General features: G+C 37.4%; 1 protein-coding gene across 1 annotated transcript in view; it reads left to right on the top strand.

Annotated features, from left to right (window-relative positions):
- LOC150107031 (MFS-type transporter SLC18B1-like) overlaps positions 1-18,866 on the top strand; it is a 195,076-nt gene that overhangs the window by 63,092 nt on the left and 113,118 nt on the right. The window contains exon 5 of the mRNA XM_090393543.1: positions 11,599-11,673. Within this exon, the coding sequence (XP_090249669.1) occupies positions 11,599-11,673 (75 nt within the window). The remainder of the gene's footprint in view (positions 1-11,598; positions 11,674-18,866) is intronic.

Raw genomic sequence — 18,866 nt, 5'->3', positions numbered from 1 at the left:
CTCAGCTTTCTCCTTAAATTCCCTCCCCAATTGTTTCTTTTTTTTTTTTTTTTGCAGCTCCAGCTTAATGGCATTATTCATCCATTTAACTCCCACTTGATTTACTCTCCTGACTCTAGGTATGCAGTCAGCCATTACCTCCCTCAAACATTCCTTTACCACTTCACATGTGCTATCAACATCCAGCCTTTGCAGTTTTACATGCCATGGCTGTTATCCAAGCAATCTCCTAAGTTTGTCATACTTACCAGCCTTGTTAATTCTACATATACCCTGTCTTAACTGAAAATTCCACTCATTTAGCCACCTCCCAGTTTAAGACAATATGATCACTCTCACCAATTGGTGGCAACATGGTCATATTTGTCATAGACAAATTTTCAGATGCAGTTACTAGATCTAGCACTCTTGAACCCCTAGTACATTCCATATTCCACTGTATATTCCATTACATGCTGTCTCATGTAATTATCCCATAGTAACTGCATAAAATCCATTTCCTTCCTCCCATGTGTTCTTCCCTACTTCTAATCAATGTTACCATAGTTGAAATCCCCCATAATAATTACTTCTCCTCCACTCATTGATTCTATTTGTCGATGCATACTATCTCCATCATCTATTCCATTTCTGGTCTATAGCAGTACCCAACTGTATATTTTGTTCCACTGGCTTCAATCTCACACCAGATAGCCCCAAATATGCTATTTGCACTATCCTGCAGTCAAACTTCTGTTCTCTTTGGCTGCAGTTCATCGGCTATCATCAGTAACACTCTCCCCCCCCCCCCAGATTCTTTTTTCTCTCTTTCCTGAACACACTATACCCTTCACATTCTCTCCTACTAACTATATCATCTTCTGTTAGTCATGTCTCAGTAATGCCAATAACCTTTGGCCAGGATGAGCCACTCAAGGCCAGATATTCCTCCTGCTTGTTCCTAATGCTCCTGGCATTAGTGTACATAAAGTGCAAAATTCCCCTAGTCCTACCCCTATATTTATGCATTATACTAACTATCCCATTCTAGTTTGTTACCATTGGTACTAACTAGGCATATCATACACATTCTTACACTCAACTGCCTCACTGATGTCAGCATATCCACTCAACAGCCCCCACCCAAAGCTCTAGTTTCCATGATTCTGCACATCCACTTTCACTTCATTCAACAACAGTTTTTCCAGTCTCCAAACACCAAATCCATTCAGATGAAAACTCTCCTTCTTGTATATGTCCTTTTGCCCATGAAACTCGCTCCACACATCCACAATTAATTGCTATTATGGCCCTCCTCAACTCATACTGTAGCAACAGACTTACTATCTTAACTCTCTCACTCTTTTCTTTTGCTACTTCCAGTAATTCTTTCAAGTCTTCTCTCATACCATACTTTTCTACTTTTAAATCATTCATTTAAATCCACTACAATCATTTCTTTCACCCTACGCTTTTGCACTCTAATAGTCTCACACCAGGAAAGTATAACAATTGCTCCTTAATATTTCTTTCTCTCCCAATCATGCCCTCATTTTTCTTAACTCACACTTGTTTCTTTTTGTTTGCTGTTCCACTCAGTAGACTTTTTTTGCAATTGTTCCAGCTGCAGCTTTGCCCTAAGTATCACTCCATACAACCGAGCTATCTCCCTCATTGCATCTAACTCTTCATTTTTTATATCAGTCAAACCATTCTCTCATTCTACTTTTACTCTCACTTTCAATCGTATTCTGACTTTCATCCACTGCTTCAATCATGCGACCTGAGACACACTTTTGATCCTTGCTTTCATGACCCTTTTGGCACACTTTCCCACCATTATCGCTCTCAACCCAAGCTCCAACTGCTCTCAGCAAAGCATACATTCTGCAGACCTTACACTGGACTACCTTCCTTTGATTAAATTCTTTAAACAATGACGATGACTTGGATGCCATTATGCTACTTCGCATTGGTGCCATGTACTGCGTATCTTAACGTATCTTATCAGAAGACTAAATGAAAACTATTAAAAACAAAATTTTTAAGCTTAACTAATTAACTCCACAATACACTCTAATTCTATCACATTTTTAACTGATAATGCTGTTTTTTTAAAACTAAATAACTTGTCTTTCAGAGCTCTTCAAATGCAGTCCTAACATCGACACGCCACCTGACAAAAATATCCTTAAATCAATATTAAAACACTGACTTAGCTGTGAACTCATGGTCATGCAGCCCATCCAGCACTCGCCACCTTGCATGTATTTATTATTTTTATTATTATTATTATTGTAAAGGGTCCCTCCATGGAATCTGAAGACTCATTGCAGGAAACCCAAACTATCCACACAATCTGTCATACCTCCCCTTAACAGAAAAAGCACTCACAAATGACTCTGGCAACCCATTCCACTCATTTTCAACTTTCCAGCAAAAAATCTAGTCCTCACACCCCCTACTCACACACCTTTATTTAACTTTCAGGGATGACCCTCTATTCTGGCCCCTCCAGCCAAGTGCTGAAACATTTCCCCTACATCAATCCTATAAAACCCTTTAAGCAACTTAAATGTTTCTATCATACCCCCTTTTTTTCTCCTATCAACCAACTTCTGCAATCCACACACCCTCAATCTGTCTTCATAGGGAACATTCCACAGACCACTCACCATCTTGGTCACTCGCTTCTGAATCTTCTCCACTGCTTCCACATTCCCAAGAAACTCAAGAGATCAGAGTACAGTAATCCAGATGTAGATGTGTCAAAGTCTTGTAAAAAGGAATAACAACTTCCTCATGTCTACTTGTTAGTGTATTCTTCAATAGCCAAGTAATCTTATGGGCTACCTTAGGAATATGTTCTCTAAACTTTAACTCTCTGTCTACCACCATCCCTAAATTCCTCTATTCGTGGAGTATAGTGCATCAATGTGATACACAGATTGTAATGTGTTTAACCCAAAATGCATAAGTTTACATTTCTCCACATTGAACTGATACCCATTGTGTTTTGCCCACACTGCCAGCCTATTTGAATTGCAAGCTCTCCACATCTCATTGATTTATTATTATTCTAGCTAATTTTGCATCATCAGCAAGCAACTGAATATTTCTTTTCAAGTTATTTCTTTTATCATTTACAGTATGTACAAATTGAACAGCAATGATCCTAGCACCGAACCTTGTGGCACACCACTAGTCACCTGTTTTTGCTTCATCTCTGCTCTTCCATATACTGCTTTTTTATATCTGTCCAGCAGTCATCCTCTTATCCACTTAATCAGTGTCATACACATCCTCATTGGTTCTGATTTGCATAACACAGTTGCATGTGGTATTCTGTCAGATGCCTGTGCAAAATTATAATCATATGTAGCCATCTTCTTTATCCAACTCTGCTGTTACTCTATTATAAAACGATAGTAAATTGCTAAGGAATGACCAACCCTTAACAAAGCTATGTCGCCCCTCATATAGTATATTATTATCTACCCATTCTTGAATTCTCTTTTTTATAAATTTTTCTATGGCTTTTATCACCATGCTGTTATACTGATTTGTCTGTAATTTACTACTGCAGTGTTAGAACTTCCCTTATGCAAGTGAATTATTTTCTCCTCTTTCCACTCTCTTGGAATTCTACCAGAGCTAAGATTTAAATTAAATAACTTAGTCAGAAGAGGCATTGCATTTCTCTTGCACATTCTCACAAAACCCAAGCCTATATCCCATCTAATCCCACAGCTGTATTTACATTGAGATTCTACAATATACTAAGAACCTCCAATTTATCTACCTCTGTTTCCACATTGGTATCAGTCAAATATGTTAAAGCAGTAATCTAACTAGGAAGATATAAGCTTGCAAAGTGGTTGCTCAGTAACTCAACTATTTTATCTGCTTCTGTCTTCTCGTAACCATCATCACTCATTAAGGTTAATCTTCCATAGTCATTCTTCCTATTACTTGCCACATAAGGAAATAACTCTATGGAATTTCCTTTGGCCTGCTCAGCTATATTCTTCTCATAATCTGATTTTGCCTTCCATGTCATGCTGGTCACCTTTCTCTTTATATGCCCTCCCCAGTATTTTCTTCTGCAGCTCATGTTTAATGATATTACTCATCCATCTAACTCTTACCTGATTAACCCTCCTTACTTTAGGTATACAGTTTAATATTGCTTCCTCTATGTGACCCTTAACTATCTATCATGCACTGCTAACATCCTTACCCTGCAATGTTTTATGCCATGGCACAGATTTAAGCTTTTTCCTAAGCTTGTCATAATCAGTGGTATTGTAATTTCACATATACTCCTTCTTGACAGAATATTCTTCATGTTGTAAAATCTCCCAAGTCAAGACCTTGGTCACTTTTACCCATCAGAAGTGGTGTGATCACATTGGCTATGGATAGCTCTTCTGATCCTATGACCAGGTTCAGTACTCTCACATCCCTAGTCCTCTCCATCACATGCTGCCTCAAGTAATTATCTCTAAATAGGTGTATAAATTCCATTTCCTTCCTGCCACGTGATCTTTCTTTCTTCCTGTCTGTCTCTCTATAGTGGAAGTCCCCCATAATAATCACTTGACCTGTACTCATTGTACTAATTTGGTGATGCATGTCTTCCACTATAGAGATGGAAAGATTACAACAACCTACTGTATATTTTGATTCACACCAGACTGCTTCAAATGAACAGCCACCCTCCTGCCTATTCTCTATTCTTTTTTGGCTTCAATTCATCCACTATCATCAACAGTAACCCCTCCCCACATCCTATCTTCTCTATCTTCCTTGAAAATACTAAACCTTTCACATTCTATCCCTGTAACTACATCATCTGCTGTTAGTCATGTCTCACTAATGCTTATAACATTTGGCAAGCTTGCACTATCCAATGTCAAAAACTTCTCCCTCTTGTTCCTGATACTTCTGACATTAGTAGACTGCAACATCACTTTAGACAGCACAGTTGACATTAATAACATCATTTTCCATCCTACCATTGGTACTATGCTAATATTTGTTTTTCACCTAATAGCACTCACTTTTTAAACATTTAATACACACTCTGTCTCCAGTTTCAATTTCCTTCAACATATCCTTTAATTTTCTCAAAGAATACATTTCAAACACACTGCACTGGCCTGCACAAAATCCATCAAATTCAAATCACATTTATACTGTCTATTTAGATGATCTCTCAGAGAACCTTATCAATATCCCCCATATTTTGAAATAATTATTACCATGATGTTGTTTCTTTCTTTCCCATATTTTCTTGGTAATTTTGTGAGATTTATATAGATTTTGAATAAAACTTATTGATGCTGCATCTAGCTCATTTATATTACCACACTGTAGTAATTTTTGAATGTCTTTAGGTGGCAGACAATTTCATCCTATGAATGGAATACCTCCAGACTGCTTATATTGAACTAAACTTGTGCAGAATATTTTATTTTGTTTATGTATTTATTTTTTTTATGTGATCTTCAACCATGCAAAGTTGCAAACCTAGAGTACATTAGTACTGTAGGTATGCAAAGATGATTTTATTTTTATTTGTTTTTTATATAATCCAGAAACACTTTATAGAAACCAAACATGGACCTTTTTCAAGTAATTTCTGATCTCCAGTAAGTGAGATGGTGGTGATTTCATAATGGAGAATGAAATTCATCTTCTGCCTGAAGGCATTGGAGAGCTCAGGTCTACAGATGTCTAAAACTAATAATTAACTAACTCAATTTATTTAGCTAATTAGATTAATAAGCTAATATTTCTACCTTGGTCACCAAAGCATCTTTGTACAAATAAATATAAGCAAGTACATGCACAGAGGCACACTAATAGGAAGGCAAACACAGAGTGGTTGTAAAAGGCTGACTCCTACAGTTCTCCTACAGGCACCTAACTGGTGCCTTCTAGGGTGTAGTGATGAACACTTGCAACCAATCTCAAAATGATGGTTCCCCAGATTTCTGGCAATATGATGAAGCTGAATTTGTTCAAGTTTGGGGAATGTTGTAGTGATGTGCAGATTCAAAAAATAGTCTTCCTGATTTAAATCTGTATTTGTATAGGAGGGAAGTTTTCTTCCAAAGAAGCAGATTTAAATCAGAGAGACTATTTCTGAAATCTTCCATGACAGTGCAAGATTTCCCACACTTTAACGAATTCAGCTGCATCACATTTCTTTATCAACCAGATATCCAGACGATCAGGTCTATGCACAAAAATCCTAATCTAGTCTGATCAATGTCATATGAAGTGGCACTATAATTCCTTATATCGTTATATAAGGAATATACACTATCTACCAATAATTGTCTGGACACATTAGCAATTTGCTATTGATACCGCATGTGAACCCTAATATTGGGTATGTCCACCTTTGGCTTTGATCACCTCCTGCATCCTTTGAGGGAGGCCTTCCACCAAAGTGTGGCAGACATCAGATGGAATTTGCCTCCATTCCTCCATCAAAGCAGCACTGAGTTCAGCGACAGATTGAGAATGTGCTGCTCTGGACCTCAGTTGCTACTCCAGTTCGTCCCACAGGTGTTCAGTTGGGTTGAGGTCAGAACTCTGCACAGGCCAGGGCAGTCGTTTAGCCCCCATCTCTTCATAGCATTCCATAACCGCTGCAGCTTTGTGGCATGGGGCATTGTTGTCTTAATAGTAACACATGTCTGTTCCATAAAAACTACACAGTGTAGGCAGCACCTGATTATTCAGAATAATAAAGGTACTGAGCTGCCTTAATGGAATCACGGAAAACTAACAGTGGTCCCACTCCAAACCAGCTGAACACCCCACACCATTACTCCTCTTACCACAGTGTGCTGTACTGTTGGTACATGGTAAAAGCATTCACCAGGTAAAATTCACTGTGGTAAAAGCATTCTCCACACCCTGCCATCAGACTGGAAACAGTCGAACCTTGATTCATCGCTCCAGAGTACGAGTACCATTTTCCACTGGTCATTTGTCCAGTTCACACAACACTCTTTGTGCCTTTTTCATTGTTGTGATGTTCAGCTTATGTGCCACTGCTCTTCCGTGGAAACTCAGTAAATGGAGTTCTTTTTGTACAATATTATGTTCACCATGGTGTTACTGGTGCTCTGGAACTCATCACTGATGGCCTGTGCAATGCATAACACTCATTTTAACATCCTTCTGTCCCTGTCAGGCATTTTTGGTGGCCACCCTGGGTGTTTTCATGCACTGGTGAAGCCAGAATGTGTCCAATTGTTGATTTTGGATGCTCCAGTTGAGCAGCAATGGTATGTATGGACATACCACCAGTGTGACAGCCCACAATGATCCCCTCTCTAGAAATCACAAAGTTTACATTGTGTTGCCATACTACCTATATTCATTGCTATGATGAAATACTGCTTCCTAATATCTGTACACTGGTTTTTAAGTTATTAACAAACCTGGAATGTCCTATAACTTCAAATAACAGGGGGTGTCCGGACAATTATTGATAGATAGTTTATAATAAGAATTCATCTCCCCATTCACTTCAGATGAAATAAAACAAGCATTAAAACAAATGGAAAATGTCCTGCTGAAGACCTAATTCACATAGAATTAATTAAATGGGGAGGAAACAATATAATTCACCATGTCACAAACTTATAAATCTGTGCCTAGAAGAGGGGAAGATACCAGAAAACTGGAAAAATGCTACTCTGATACTGTTATTTAAAACAGGGGACAAAGAAGAAGTGAAGAACTATAGACCAATTAGTATGCTCTCTAATCTTTACAAAATTCTCACAAAAGTAATAACAAACAGGGTTAACCCCTCTTCTAAACTCAAATCAACCAGTAGAACAAGCAGGATTCCTTAAAGGCTTTAACACAGTTGATCATATTCATGCAGTAAAACAAATAATAGAAAAAGCAGAAGAAAACCAATTACCTCTTTGTTTAGCCTTTATTAATTATGCAAAAGCATTTGATCCCATCAAAACTAATGCAATAATTAAAGCACTTCAGAATCAGGGAGTTCCTGGAGAATATATGAACCTCTTCCACGAAATATACCACACTGCAACAGCAACAATCCAACTTCAGACGAGTAGCAATAAAATATCAATTGAAAAAGGTGTCCGACAAGGAGACTCTCTATCACCCAAAATCTTTACAACAGTCCTTCAAGAAATATTTAATAATATAAACTGGACAAACCTTGGTATAAAAATTAATAACAGAAACATAACACACCTAAGATATGCAGATGAAATCATAATTTTTGCAAACATTCCAGAAGACCTTAATATAATGATAGAAGACCTATGTCATGAAAGCAGAAAAGTCGGTCTAAAAATAAACAGAGAAAAAACTAAAATCATGTTTAATCATTTTATAACATCAAAAAACATAATAATAGAAAACAATTTCTTGGAAAGAGTTTCCTCATATGCATACTTTGGTCATCTCATTGATGTAAACTGTGGACTCCAAAAGGAAATAAATAGGAGAATTCAACTTGCCTGGAATGCATTCAAAAAATTGAAAAGCATTTTTCAAAACAATGATGTCTCACTTTGTTTAAAAAGGAAGACATTTAACCAGTGTATACTTCCAGTCATCACATTTATGACTAATTAAAATTCACTTTTTTTATTTATGTTGTGTTGTGTCGTGTCTTCTATTTCTATTCCACTTATGAATTAGCGAATACTACAGATGCCCAGTCATAGGTCGTTTGCGATGCATAGTGTGTATTCGCAAATCGTCTACTCTCTCCCCTCCCCCCAAGGTTAAATCCTGAGCACTCGGCCCCCTCCAAGATTAAATCCTGAGTGCGCCACTGATTCTAAGACTGCATGGAGTCACAGACTCATCTAAGAAGTCTCTTCTGTCATGCACACAGCTCATCATACCATGCCTTAAACAACAGACACCAGTTTCTCAAGCCAGGCATTCCAATCATTCACAATTCTCCATGTAATGAAAACCTCTTCAGTGTTAATCCTATAACAATCCCTTACTAACTTATATCACTCCTCTACCTTCTATCCACTAGACTCTGCAAATTGCATTGTCTCAAACCTTTCTTCATATTCAACATTCAAGTGAACAGAAATTATTTTGCTCAATTGCCTTTGGACCCTTTTCAACATCTCTTCGTACTTTCGAAAACCAGGTGACCAAATCTGGGCACACTAGTCCATGTCTTGCTTAATCAAAGCCTTATGCAATGGAACAAGAATCTCCCTACTTCTATAAGTTACTTCTTCACCTCCGACAATATATCCCCACTAAGCATAAATTCTACATTCCATCTTTGTTTCCCAAATTTTAAAATCTTACATTTTGCAACATTGAACTCGCATCCCCATTCCCATGCCCATTCACTCAGTTCATTGACTTGTTCTGCTCTACTCCTCTTAGTTCGTCCCAACTTTATCATCTGCAAACAGCTCTATATCCCCAATATCATTAGCCTACAGATTAAACAGCAATGATCCTAAAACCCCCTGAGGTACACCGCTAGTGACTTTCCTCTTCTGCGATATTACTACCCCCATTCACAACTTGTTGATACCTATCAGACAGCCTATCTCCAATCCAGTGGACTAGTCTAATATCCAACCATCTGTTGTAGTTTGACTATCAATTTATGTGTTAATCTGTCAAAAGTCTTTGTGAAGTCTAAGTATACTACGTATGTATCCATTTCCCACATCCAATGCTGCTGTCACCTTATTGTAATAAGTAAGTAGATTACTAAAACATGACCTCTCTTTAGAAAATCCATGGTGTCCATCAAAGATAGTACCACTGTTGTCAACCCATTTCTGGATCCTAATTCTAGCCAGTCTTTTCAACACTTTAACCATGACACCAGATTGGTCTATAATTTGATGCTTGAATTCTGTCACCTCCTTTATGAAGTGGTACAATCTTGCCTTTGTTCTTTCCACTCCTTTGGAACTTGACCTAATGTAAGACTCATATTATTATTATTACTATCAAGGCAGATGTCACCTCCCTGGCACATTCCTTCAAAATATGCAGTGATATATCACCAAGTCCTACAGCCTTATTAATGTTAAGTTTGCTTAATTCCCCGTATACCTCTTCCTCATTCACAGTCAGAATCTTCTTCTTATTAGCTCACGCTAGTAGTCGCCAATACTTTTATAGTTTACTATACTATATTCGGCATGAAACTCTCTGATTCCAATCTTTGAGTTTCTTATTCGGTTTTAAAACAATGTGGGATTTAATATCCCTTTAATTTAAATAATATACAATAATATATAAATATTACTAAAATAAAGAGCCAAAAGGCTTCAGGTTGGTGATGCAAAATTATATAAGTAAAGTGGATATTTGATCCAGCATTATTTCAGAACTGAATGCAGAAACTATGAAAGTTTCATAAAAGTAAATTGACCAGAGAGCTTATGGGAATACACTCACCAGCATTCACAAGTTGCTTTAGCACAGACTACTTAGAAAACATAGGCACTGCCCAAGCGTTTATACATTCGCTTTCTTTTAGTCCATTTTGACAAGGTTTCACTGACCTGACAGCTGTTTCGAACTCGTTGGTTCTCCTCAGAGACACTGTATAAGTCAAGGCCACTCTAAAAATTAAGTGATCTCCCAAACTACTCCTTATCAGTGATAGACTCACCCTACCACTGAACAGCACTGCTCATATTCCATGGAAAAGCATCATCGACCAACAAGGCTCCACATGGGCCATGCAGGAAAACACTTTCCCTGGAGACTTAAATCGCTTTCCAAAGCAAGCCCCCCCCCCGCCTCACCAGGAGCGAAATTCCACAGGAAACCTTAAGAGAGCAAAAACACTCTTTCAGTAGTAAGGAACTCGAAATGTCGGAGTGGTGTATTTTTCATAAGCCAACTCTTAGTCGGTGTGCAAAAGTATTTACTAAAATAAAGAGCCAAAATACTTCAGTTCAGCAATGCAAAATTATATAAGTAAAGCGGATATTAGATCCAGCATTATTTCAAAGCTGAATGCAGAAACTGAAATTTCATAAAAATTATCAGTCATGAGTGTATTCCTGTAAGCTGGTCATAGTCATACTGCATTTGGCTTTGAAATAATGCTGGATCTAGTATCCACTTTACTTATATAATTTTGCATCACCGAACTGAATCCTTTTCACTCATTATTTTAGTAAATACTTTTACGTACTGACCGAGAGTTTGCTTACGAAAAATAGACCTCTCTGACATTTCAGGTTACTTAGTACTGAATGAGAGTTTTTGCTCTCTCAAGGTTTCTACCTAGTCTCTGAGAAGAACCAACCAATTTGAAACAGCTGTCAGGCTAGTGAAACCTTGTCAAAATGGACTAATAGAAAGCAAATATATAGACACTTGGGCGGTGTCTCGGTTTTCTAAGTAGTCTGTGTTAAGGCAACTCATGAGTGTATTCCTGTAAGCTCTCTGGTCAACTTATTTTTAACAAACTTTCATAGTTTCTGCATTGGGCTTTGAAATAATGCTGGATGTAATATCCACTTTACTTATATAATATAAATATTATATAATTTTTAGTATATTATTATTTATCTAGTACTTACTTTCATAATATAGGCATAGAGGTTTTCTTAGCAACATATCAACATGTGGCCTAGTATCTGGAATTCTGACTTCATCGTCTGCCCTTGGGTATGTAGGTAAAAATATAAAAAAGATAGATATATTTTATTCTAGATTTGACTGTCAAAAAAAACATTAATTATTAGCTTGCACATAGTACTACAAATTATAAACTGCTTGGAAAGAAGTCAACCGACACTCCCCCATGGGAAGGTGAATAATCTATGTAATGTCACATGTTTGTAGCCAGTATAAATTGGAGGAATGGAATACGATGCTCCAAGTCAGTGCAACCGTGTCTGGGTGAAATTGCTGTGAGAAGGGAACCGACAGAGTTTGAAAGAGATGTTGTGATAGGATGCTATGTTGCAGGCCTATATGTTTGCCAAATGGTTGACAAATTGGACTATCCCAGTGATACCATACTGAGATCAAAGTGCAGGGAATCAACTGCAAGTACTACTCACAGTGGATGACCCACCACACTCACTATATGTGACCATCAGTGCTATGAAGGATAACATGTAAAAAGCCATTTATTGGCAGTTACTTTGAATGGTTGGAATTCCAGGCATTGACTGGTACATGAATTCACACAAAAATATTCAGAACTTAGGCTCACAACATAGGTTTCTATGGTAAGACTGCAATATGTATGTCCCACATTACTTGAATCAATATGCAGTGTTGTCTTCACTGGTGCAAAGAGTGTATACAGCGAGATGTGGAAGCTTGAAAAGCTGTGAGTTGTGGAGTGACAAATCGCACTACACACACACTCTACTCACACCCATGTAAGCATATGGATTGGTATAGATATGGCAGATGCCTGGTGAACATCTCTTACCAGAGTGCATAACCCCAACTATGAAGTTCAGTGGCGATGTAATGGTATGATCCTGTTTTTCCTGGTATGGCCTCAGACCTCTGTTTGTGATGGCACAAGCATTGAACTCCAAGGTTTCTGGACAATGCAATGATTCCTACTTTGTGGCATTTCTATGGAATTGACCATTGTCTCTTTCAGGAAGACAATGCAGCATAAGGCTGCTGCTGTAACTCTGTGGTTTGTGGATGTGAACATCACTGCAATTTGTTCTCACTGGCCTCCACAGAGCCCTGATCTCAACCCTGTTGAACATTTGTGGGATGAACTGGAGTGTCAGGTGGGGTCAAGGGATGTCTGCCCTACAACACTCCAAGATCTCATTACATGTCTACAGAAAGAATGGCCCAAAATCCCCACTGATCGCTATCATACACTTGTGGAAACGGTGTCCCATAGGATTGCTGCAGTCATTGCAACGAAAGGAAGTCCTACACATTATTAAAGTGGGTGCCATGGCTGTTTGTTGCTCACACTTCAGAAAACGGCGTATAATAAAAATATGGGTAGGAAACATTGAACTCAGCTGCCCTATCAAATAAGATTTAGCTTTTGTTTCCTCTTTTTTTTTCATGTCCAGATTTTCTTATTTTTCCATCCATATGGGCTTGCAGGGGTAGATGCAATGCAGTATTATAGTCGGTTGCATGTAAAAATATATACAATGTTTGTGTGGGTATCTTCTTCTTCTCTCCTCAACCCTATGGTTAGTGGGATAGCAATATGCTACTTGATTAGGCATAATACAATAGATCTTATAATAAGTCATTACATATACTTATAATTAGACTCATCGCTTCTCATGGTTATGCAAGGTATAATAGAATGATCTTGAAATTTGCTTCCTCTGCAGACAGAAGAACATAATAGTTGAATCCCAATTGTTGGCATGTGCTACCAAATCAGCTTCATTCTATAGCCTGATGTTATTTTCATATAAATTACAACTTATTTATAAGTTGTATTTCTTTAGAATAGTTGCAGTATTATTGCAGACCAAGAGTGAGCAAAAAAAAAAGAGTTGCAAGAATGTGCATTTGAAGAATGTAGAAATAGTCAGAAGGCTATTTCTAAGTTCTTCTCACTCACATCAGTTAACACTTAACTGTTATAGGTAAGGGAAGGCGTGTGAGAGAGAGGGTTAGAATGGCAAAGGAAATGTCAAAGGATAATTCAGTAGTTCTGCATGAAGATTCAATTGTAATAGACATTGTTGATAAAAGAGCACATAAGATATTCTTTCCATGGTATATAATGAAATGAATAACTGAGAATTTACTTGAAAAGAATGAACAGCATTACTGTTAATGATGGGTATGGGCAGAAATGATTTATAAGGTTAGAAAACAGTATTAACAGATTTACTATGCCACATGATAATTTGTCATGAAACATGACAAGTTTCTTTGCATAATTTGTCAAATGGCCTTGTATTTGTTAATCTTGATTTTGTTCAAAGTTTATTTTTTCACTTGGTTAGACCATAATAAATTTAGTTTAATCCTTTATCCAAGTGTAAGCAAACAAAGTTTACGCCTGAAAATATCTTCAGGACTGAGGTAAGTAGTGCAACTCAGAGCAAAGGTGGACCAAGTTCTCATCACTCCTTGTCTCAGTATCTCCATTAATGCAAAGAATATCTCCTTGCAGATATGTATGCTGCTATGCATTAAGGGAAGGGCCACTACCCAGACCGGTTTCAACCTTTATTGAGGTTTCGTCAGTGCGAGGCAGACCCAAACGTGGAGATACTAAGGCTGAAGCAACAGGAGAAGTCATATTTACCTATAGGAGTTGCCAACAGGTGTACCACCTTATTATTGAATTACTCTGGATTTAGAGAAAGATCATCATCATCAAATTCCTGCCATGTACCCTCAAGGGGTGTACAGGATATGATAGTACTACATGAAAAAAATTACATCATTACTAACTTCCGATCTACAGTTTTCCTCCAAATCAGTCTGTTACTTGTCAAGACTCCAACGTTATCAGATCTTATATTTCTATCGTCCAAGGCACTTTGTACCTTATCCATCCACCTATATCTTGGTCTTCCTCTGGGTCATTTTGCTGCCAACCTGGCAGAGAACACGTTTTGCTAATCTTTCCTCGCCCATTCTGTTTAAGTGACCATACCACCTGAGATTAGCTCTGCTAATGCATTCCTGGATGTTGACAATGTCAAGTTCTTTCCTAATATCCTAATTTTTAATATGATATTGCCAATGCTATCTGTTCACGCCTCTAATCTTTCTCAGGCCTCTCATATCTGCGGTCTCTAGTCTTTAGTCAAGTGTTTTACTTCTGACCCAGCTCTCAGATCCATAAGTTAAAACTGGTTTGAACACTGTCTTGTATACAGCTAATTTAGTGTTCCAACTAATTTCTCTCTTATTCCATATGAATTTATTCATTTAACTTCCTGCCATACCAGCTTTGCTGATTCTGTTGTCTATTTCTATATTTAATTTACCATCTTCATTAAAAATCATGCCTACATAGCTGAAATGTTTCACTTGTTCCACAGGTTCTCCATTCACAACACAGTTGACATTTTCAATAATTCTGCCTATTTTCATTGTCTTTGTCTTTTTATTGCTGACCTTCATACCATATCTATTACAACAGCTATTCAATTTAGTCAGAGAATCTTGCAGACTTGTAGCGGATTTATTTAGAAGTATAACATCATCTGCATAAAGCAAACAGCTAACATTAACATTTCCAATTTTGATATATGTGTTTAATACCACTTTCCTTCATAATGTGATCCATATAGATAATGAATAACAGAGGGGATAATGTACATCCTTGTCTCACACCAGATTTAACATTAGACCATCTTCCTGTACTCCCTTCAATTCTAACTGCTGACTTACAACTCAAATAAAGACTAAGTATTGCTTGATATAATGCCCCATTGACACCATATAACTGCAGCGTATTGAATAGCTTCTCTCTGGCACCTTGTCATATGCCTTTTCCAAATCGACAAAACTTAAATACAGATCTCTGTTATATTCCCATGCTTTCTCGACTATTTGTCGTAAAGTGAAGATCTGATCCTGACAGCCTCTATTTGGCTTGAATCCAGCTTGTTCTTCACCAAGCTTTTCTTCCACAATTCTTCTCAACCGTTTCTCAAGTATACTTGCATAGATCTTGCCAGGAACACTCAGTAGGGAAATACCTCTGTAATTCCCACATTCAGTTTTATTTCCCTTTTTATATATGGGTACTATGAGAGCTCTACTCCAATCATCAGGAATTCATCCCTCTGTCCAGGCTTTCTGAACTATGCAGTGCAGCCACTGTAAGACTCTTTTACCACCATACTTCAGCATTTCTGGTCGAATATCATCTACTCCTGCTGCCTTTCCACATTTCAAGCCTTTGATGGCTTTTTCTACTTCAAGTATGGATATGTATTCCTGACTACTTGCCTGGTCAGTGTTTTTTACCACTGTGCTGTCATCACTGCTTGTTTCATTTAGCAGTTTTTCAAAGTAATTACTCCATACTTCAAGGATATCTTTTTTCTCCTGTTTTCATGTCACCTTTATCATCTCTAACTCCTTTTACAGCACTCTTTCTTCCATTTTTAAGCTCCTTCAACAATCTCCAGAATATTTTGCCACCTTCTTGATATTTATTTTCTATATACTTGCCAAAGTCCTCCCATGACTTTTGTTTAGCTAGTTTTACACAGTGTTTAGCATTCTTGCATTTGTCTCTGTATTCTCTAAGAGCACAAACTGACTTATTTTACAAGAACTTTTGATATGCTTTCTTCTTTTCCTTCACTGTCTCTTTAACTTCCTGTGTCCACCACGGAGTTCTGATTTTTTTATCCTTGCAGACAACATCACCACATGCCTCTCTGGCAGAATCAATCAATGTTTTCTTCAGAGTTTGCCACTGAATCTCCAAGGTTTGATTCCTGTTCTCAAACCCTTTCATTTTTTCTTCAATAATCTTTGTGTATTTTAGTCTACAGTTCACATCTGAGAGCTGCTCAACTTTTATTTGCTTTAAAACTTTCTTACATGTTATTCTTTTCAATACGAAATTCAATTTTATCCTGCTCAAGACTAAATAGTGATCACTTCCAATTTCAAATCCTCTGTACACTCTGGTGTCCTGCACCAGGGAAAAAACATCACTATCATCAATAACATAGTCAATGAGACTTTTCTTATTCCTTGCTTCTTCTCTCCATGTGAATTTGTGCACATTTTTATGTTGGAACATGGTGTTAGTAATAACCAGGCCATGTCCTGAGCAGAAATCCAACAGATATTTGCCATTATTATTAGCTTTGCTCTTTTCTCCAAATTTTCCCAAAATATTTTTGTATGTCTCACAATCATTTTCTACTCTGCTATTTAGATCCCCAACAAGGACCAACTTTTCCTTTTTCATTGTGTCAGTTGCTTTTTCTAAAGCGTCAAAAAATTCCTCCACTTCTACCTTAGTAGAATCTTCTGTGGGACCATAGGCACAAATAAGTCTCATTGTCCAGTTCCCATTCTCATATTTGCCCACATTACTCTACTTGAGACTGACTGCCATTCAAGAAGATTAGCCTCGTATTTTGTGTTGAATACTATGGCTACTCCTTCTTTTCCTTGATTGTCATTGCCTGAATATAACATTTTGTATTTATTGCTCAGAACGATCTCACCAGTTTTTGTCTGTTTTGTTTCAGTCACCTTATGTAGATCTGGTACTTATCTAATTCCTCAGCTAGCTCCATTTCTTTGCCATTCAGGCTTCTTATGTTGATAGTACCGATCTTTAACTCTGGTGATGTTGAGTTGGGGTTTGTTTTCAAATTTGTTCCAGTAGCTGACTTTTCGTTGTTCGCCCTGGTTCCCTGGCGAAAACAACGTGGGCCTTTTTTAACCGGGCGACGCTCCAGTCGGCATGAAAAAATTTTGTCATGTCGTACCATCATTTTTTATTTTGGTTTAACCAATAAGAATACAATTTGGTCAGCTAAATCCCAAATTACCAGTCCGTCCTTGTTCGTTCAGTATCCAAGTAGATACCCAACAGGGTGCACCATGAGAAGGTGAGGATTGGACATTAGGTCAGAAGCCTTGATCGGTTCTCCGCATTCCTTTAAAGGCTATGTGGAGGTCTCCTCTCAGTTATACAGCTTTGACCCTAAGCACACCTTCGAGAAAGATGTTGGAAGTTTATTTTTCACTTGGTTAGACTATAATAAATTTAGTTTAATCCTTTATCCAAGTGTAAGCAAAGTTTGCACCTGAAAATATCTTCAGGACTGAGGTAAGGTAGTGCAATACCAGGCACTACCTTTGCACTACGAGCAAAGGTGGACCAAGCTCTCATCACTCCTTGTGGCCCTTCCCTTAATGCATAGCAGTATACATGTCCGCAAGGAAATGTGCTTTGCATTATGGGAGATATTGGGACAAGGAGTGATGAGAGTTTGGTGCATCTTTGCTCGAAGTTGCCTGGTGTTGCACTACCTTTCCTCAGTCCTGAAGATATTTTCAGGTGCAAACTTTGTTTGCTTACACTTGGATAAAGGATTAAACTAAATTTATTATAATCTAACCCAGTGGTCTCCAAACTTTTTTGATCGCGTACCTCCAAGACAGAAAAAATAAATAGCACATATCCCAAATTGATTGAGCAAAAATCTATTATAATAAGTATTATAAAGAGGAAATATGCCTTGTATCATCATATAATAATTAAAAACACTAGATATTTTTACACAGTATTCTTATTATTGACAGCTTACAAACATATTTATTACAATATTTAATGTGAACAATGGCGTTGCATTTCTTTCATAATTTCTTGAAATTCTGGTTTCATGGCTTCTGATACTACGATATGTTGCTTCTTTAAATTATCTGCAATGATTTCTATATGTCTACCAATAGTATTTACTGATAAGGGAATACATTTTAGTTTATCTGTATAATCTGTATCAATTGGTGTCGAGGCTAGCTGGTGAACGGACGTGCTATCGGAGAGCTCCTGAGAGATTTGCGTTATTTGTTGATTTATTGGTGTTTTGGATTCAATTTAATGGCTTAAGTGTTTAATTTTGGTATATTATTGGAGCTTTATTAGCGTGGTTAGTGTACTAAAGTGTTTTATAACATAATCTATGTCGGGAAGTCGCCGCTAGATGAATTCGTAATGTGTAGTGTTCGTGCAAGCTCCAGATAAGATAAGTATCATTTTCAGTTATCGATACAAATTACTTAATATTGTGTAGTTTTGTTTTGTTTGCCTTGCGTATTTTAGTGCGTCTATTTTTGGTGTGTTATAACGTATAATTTGACAAAACACGTTACAGATAAGTATGGCACCTGTGCGAAGGAAAATG

This window comes from Typopeltis vanoorti, chromosome 5, assembly GCF_054136105.1.
Source record: "Typopeltis vanoorti isolate ZY-2024b chromosome 5, IOZ_Tvanoo_1.0, whole genome shotgun sequence".
Taxonomy (NCBI): domain Eukaryota; kingdom Metazoa; phylum Arthropoda; class Arachnida; order Uropygi; family Thelyphonidae; genus Typopeltis; species Typopeltis vanoorti.
This window is presented reverse-complemented; position numbering and strand designations above follow the sequence as displayed.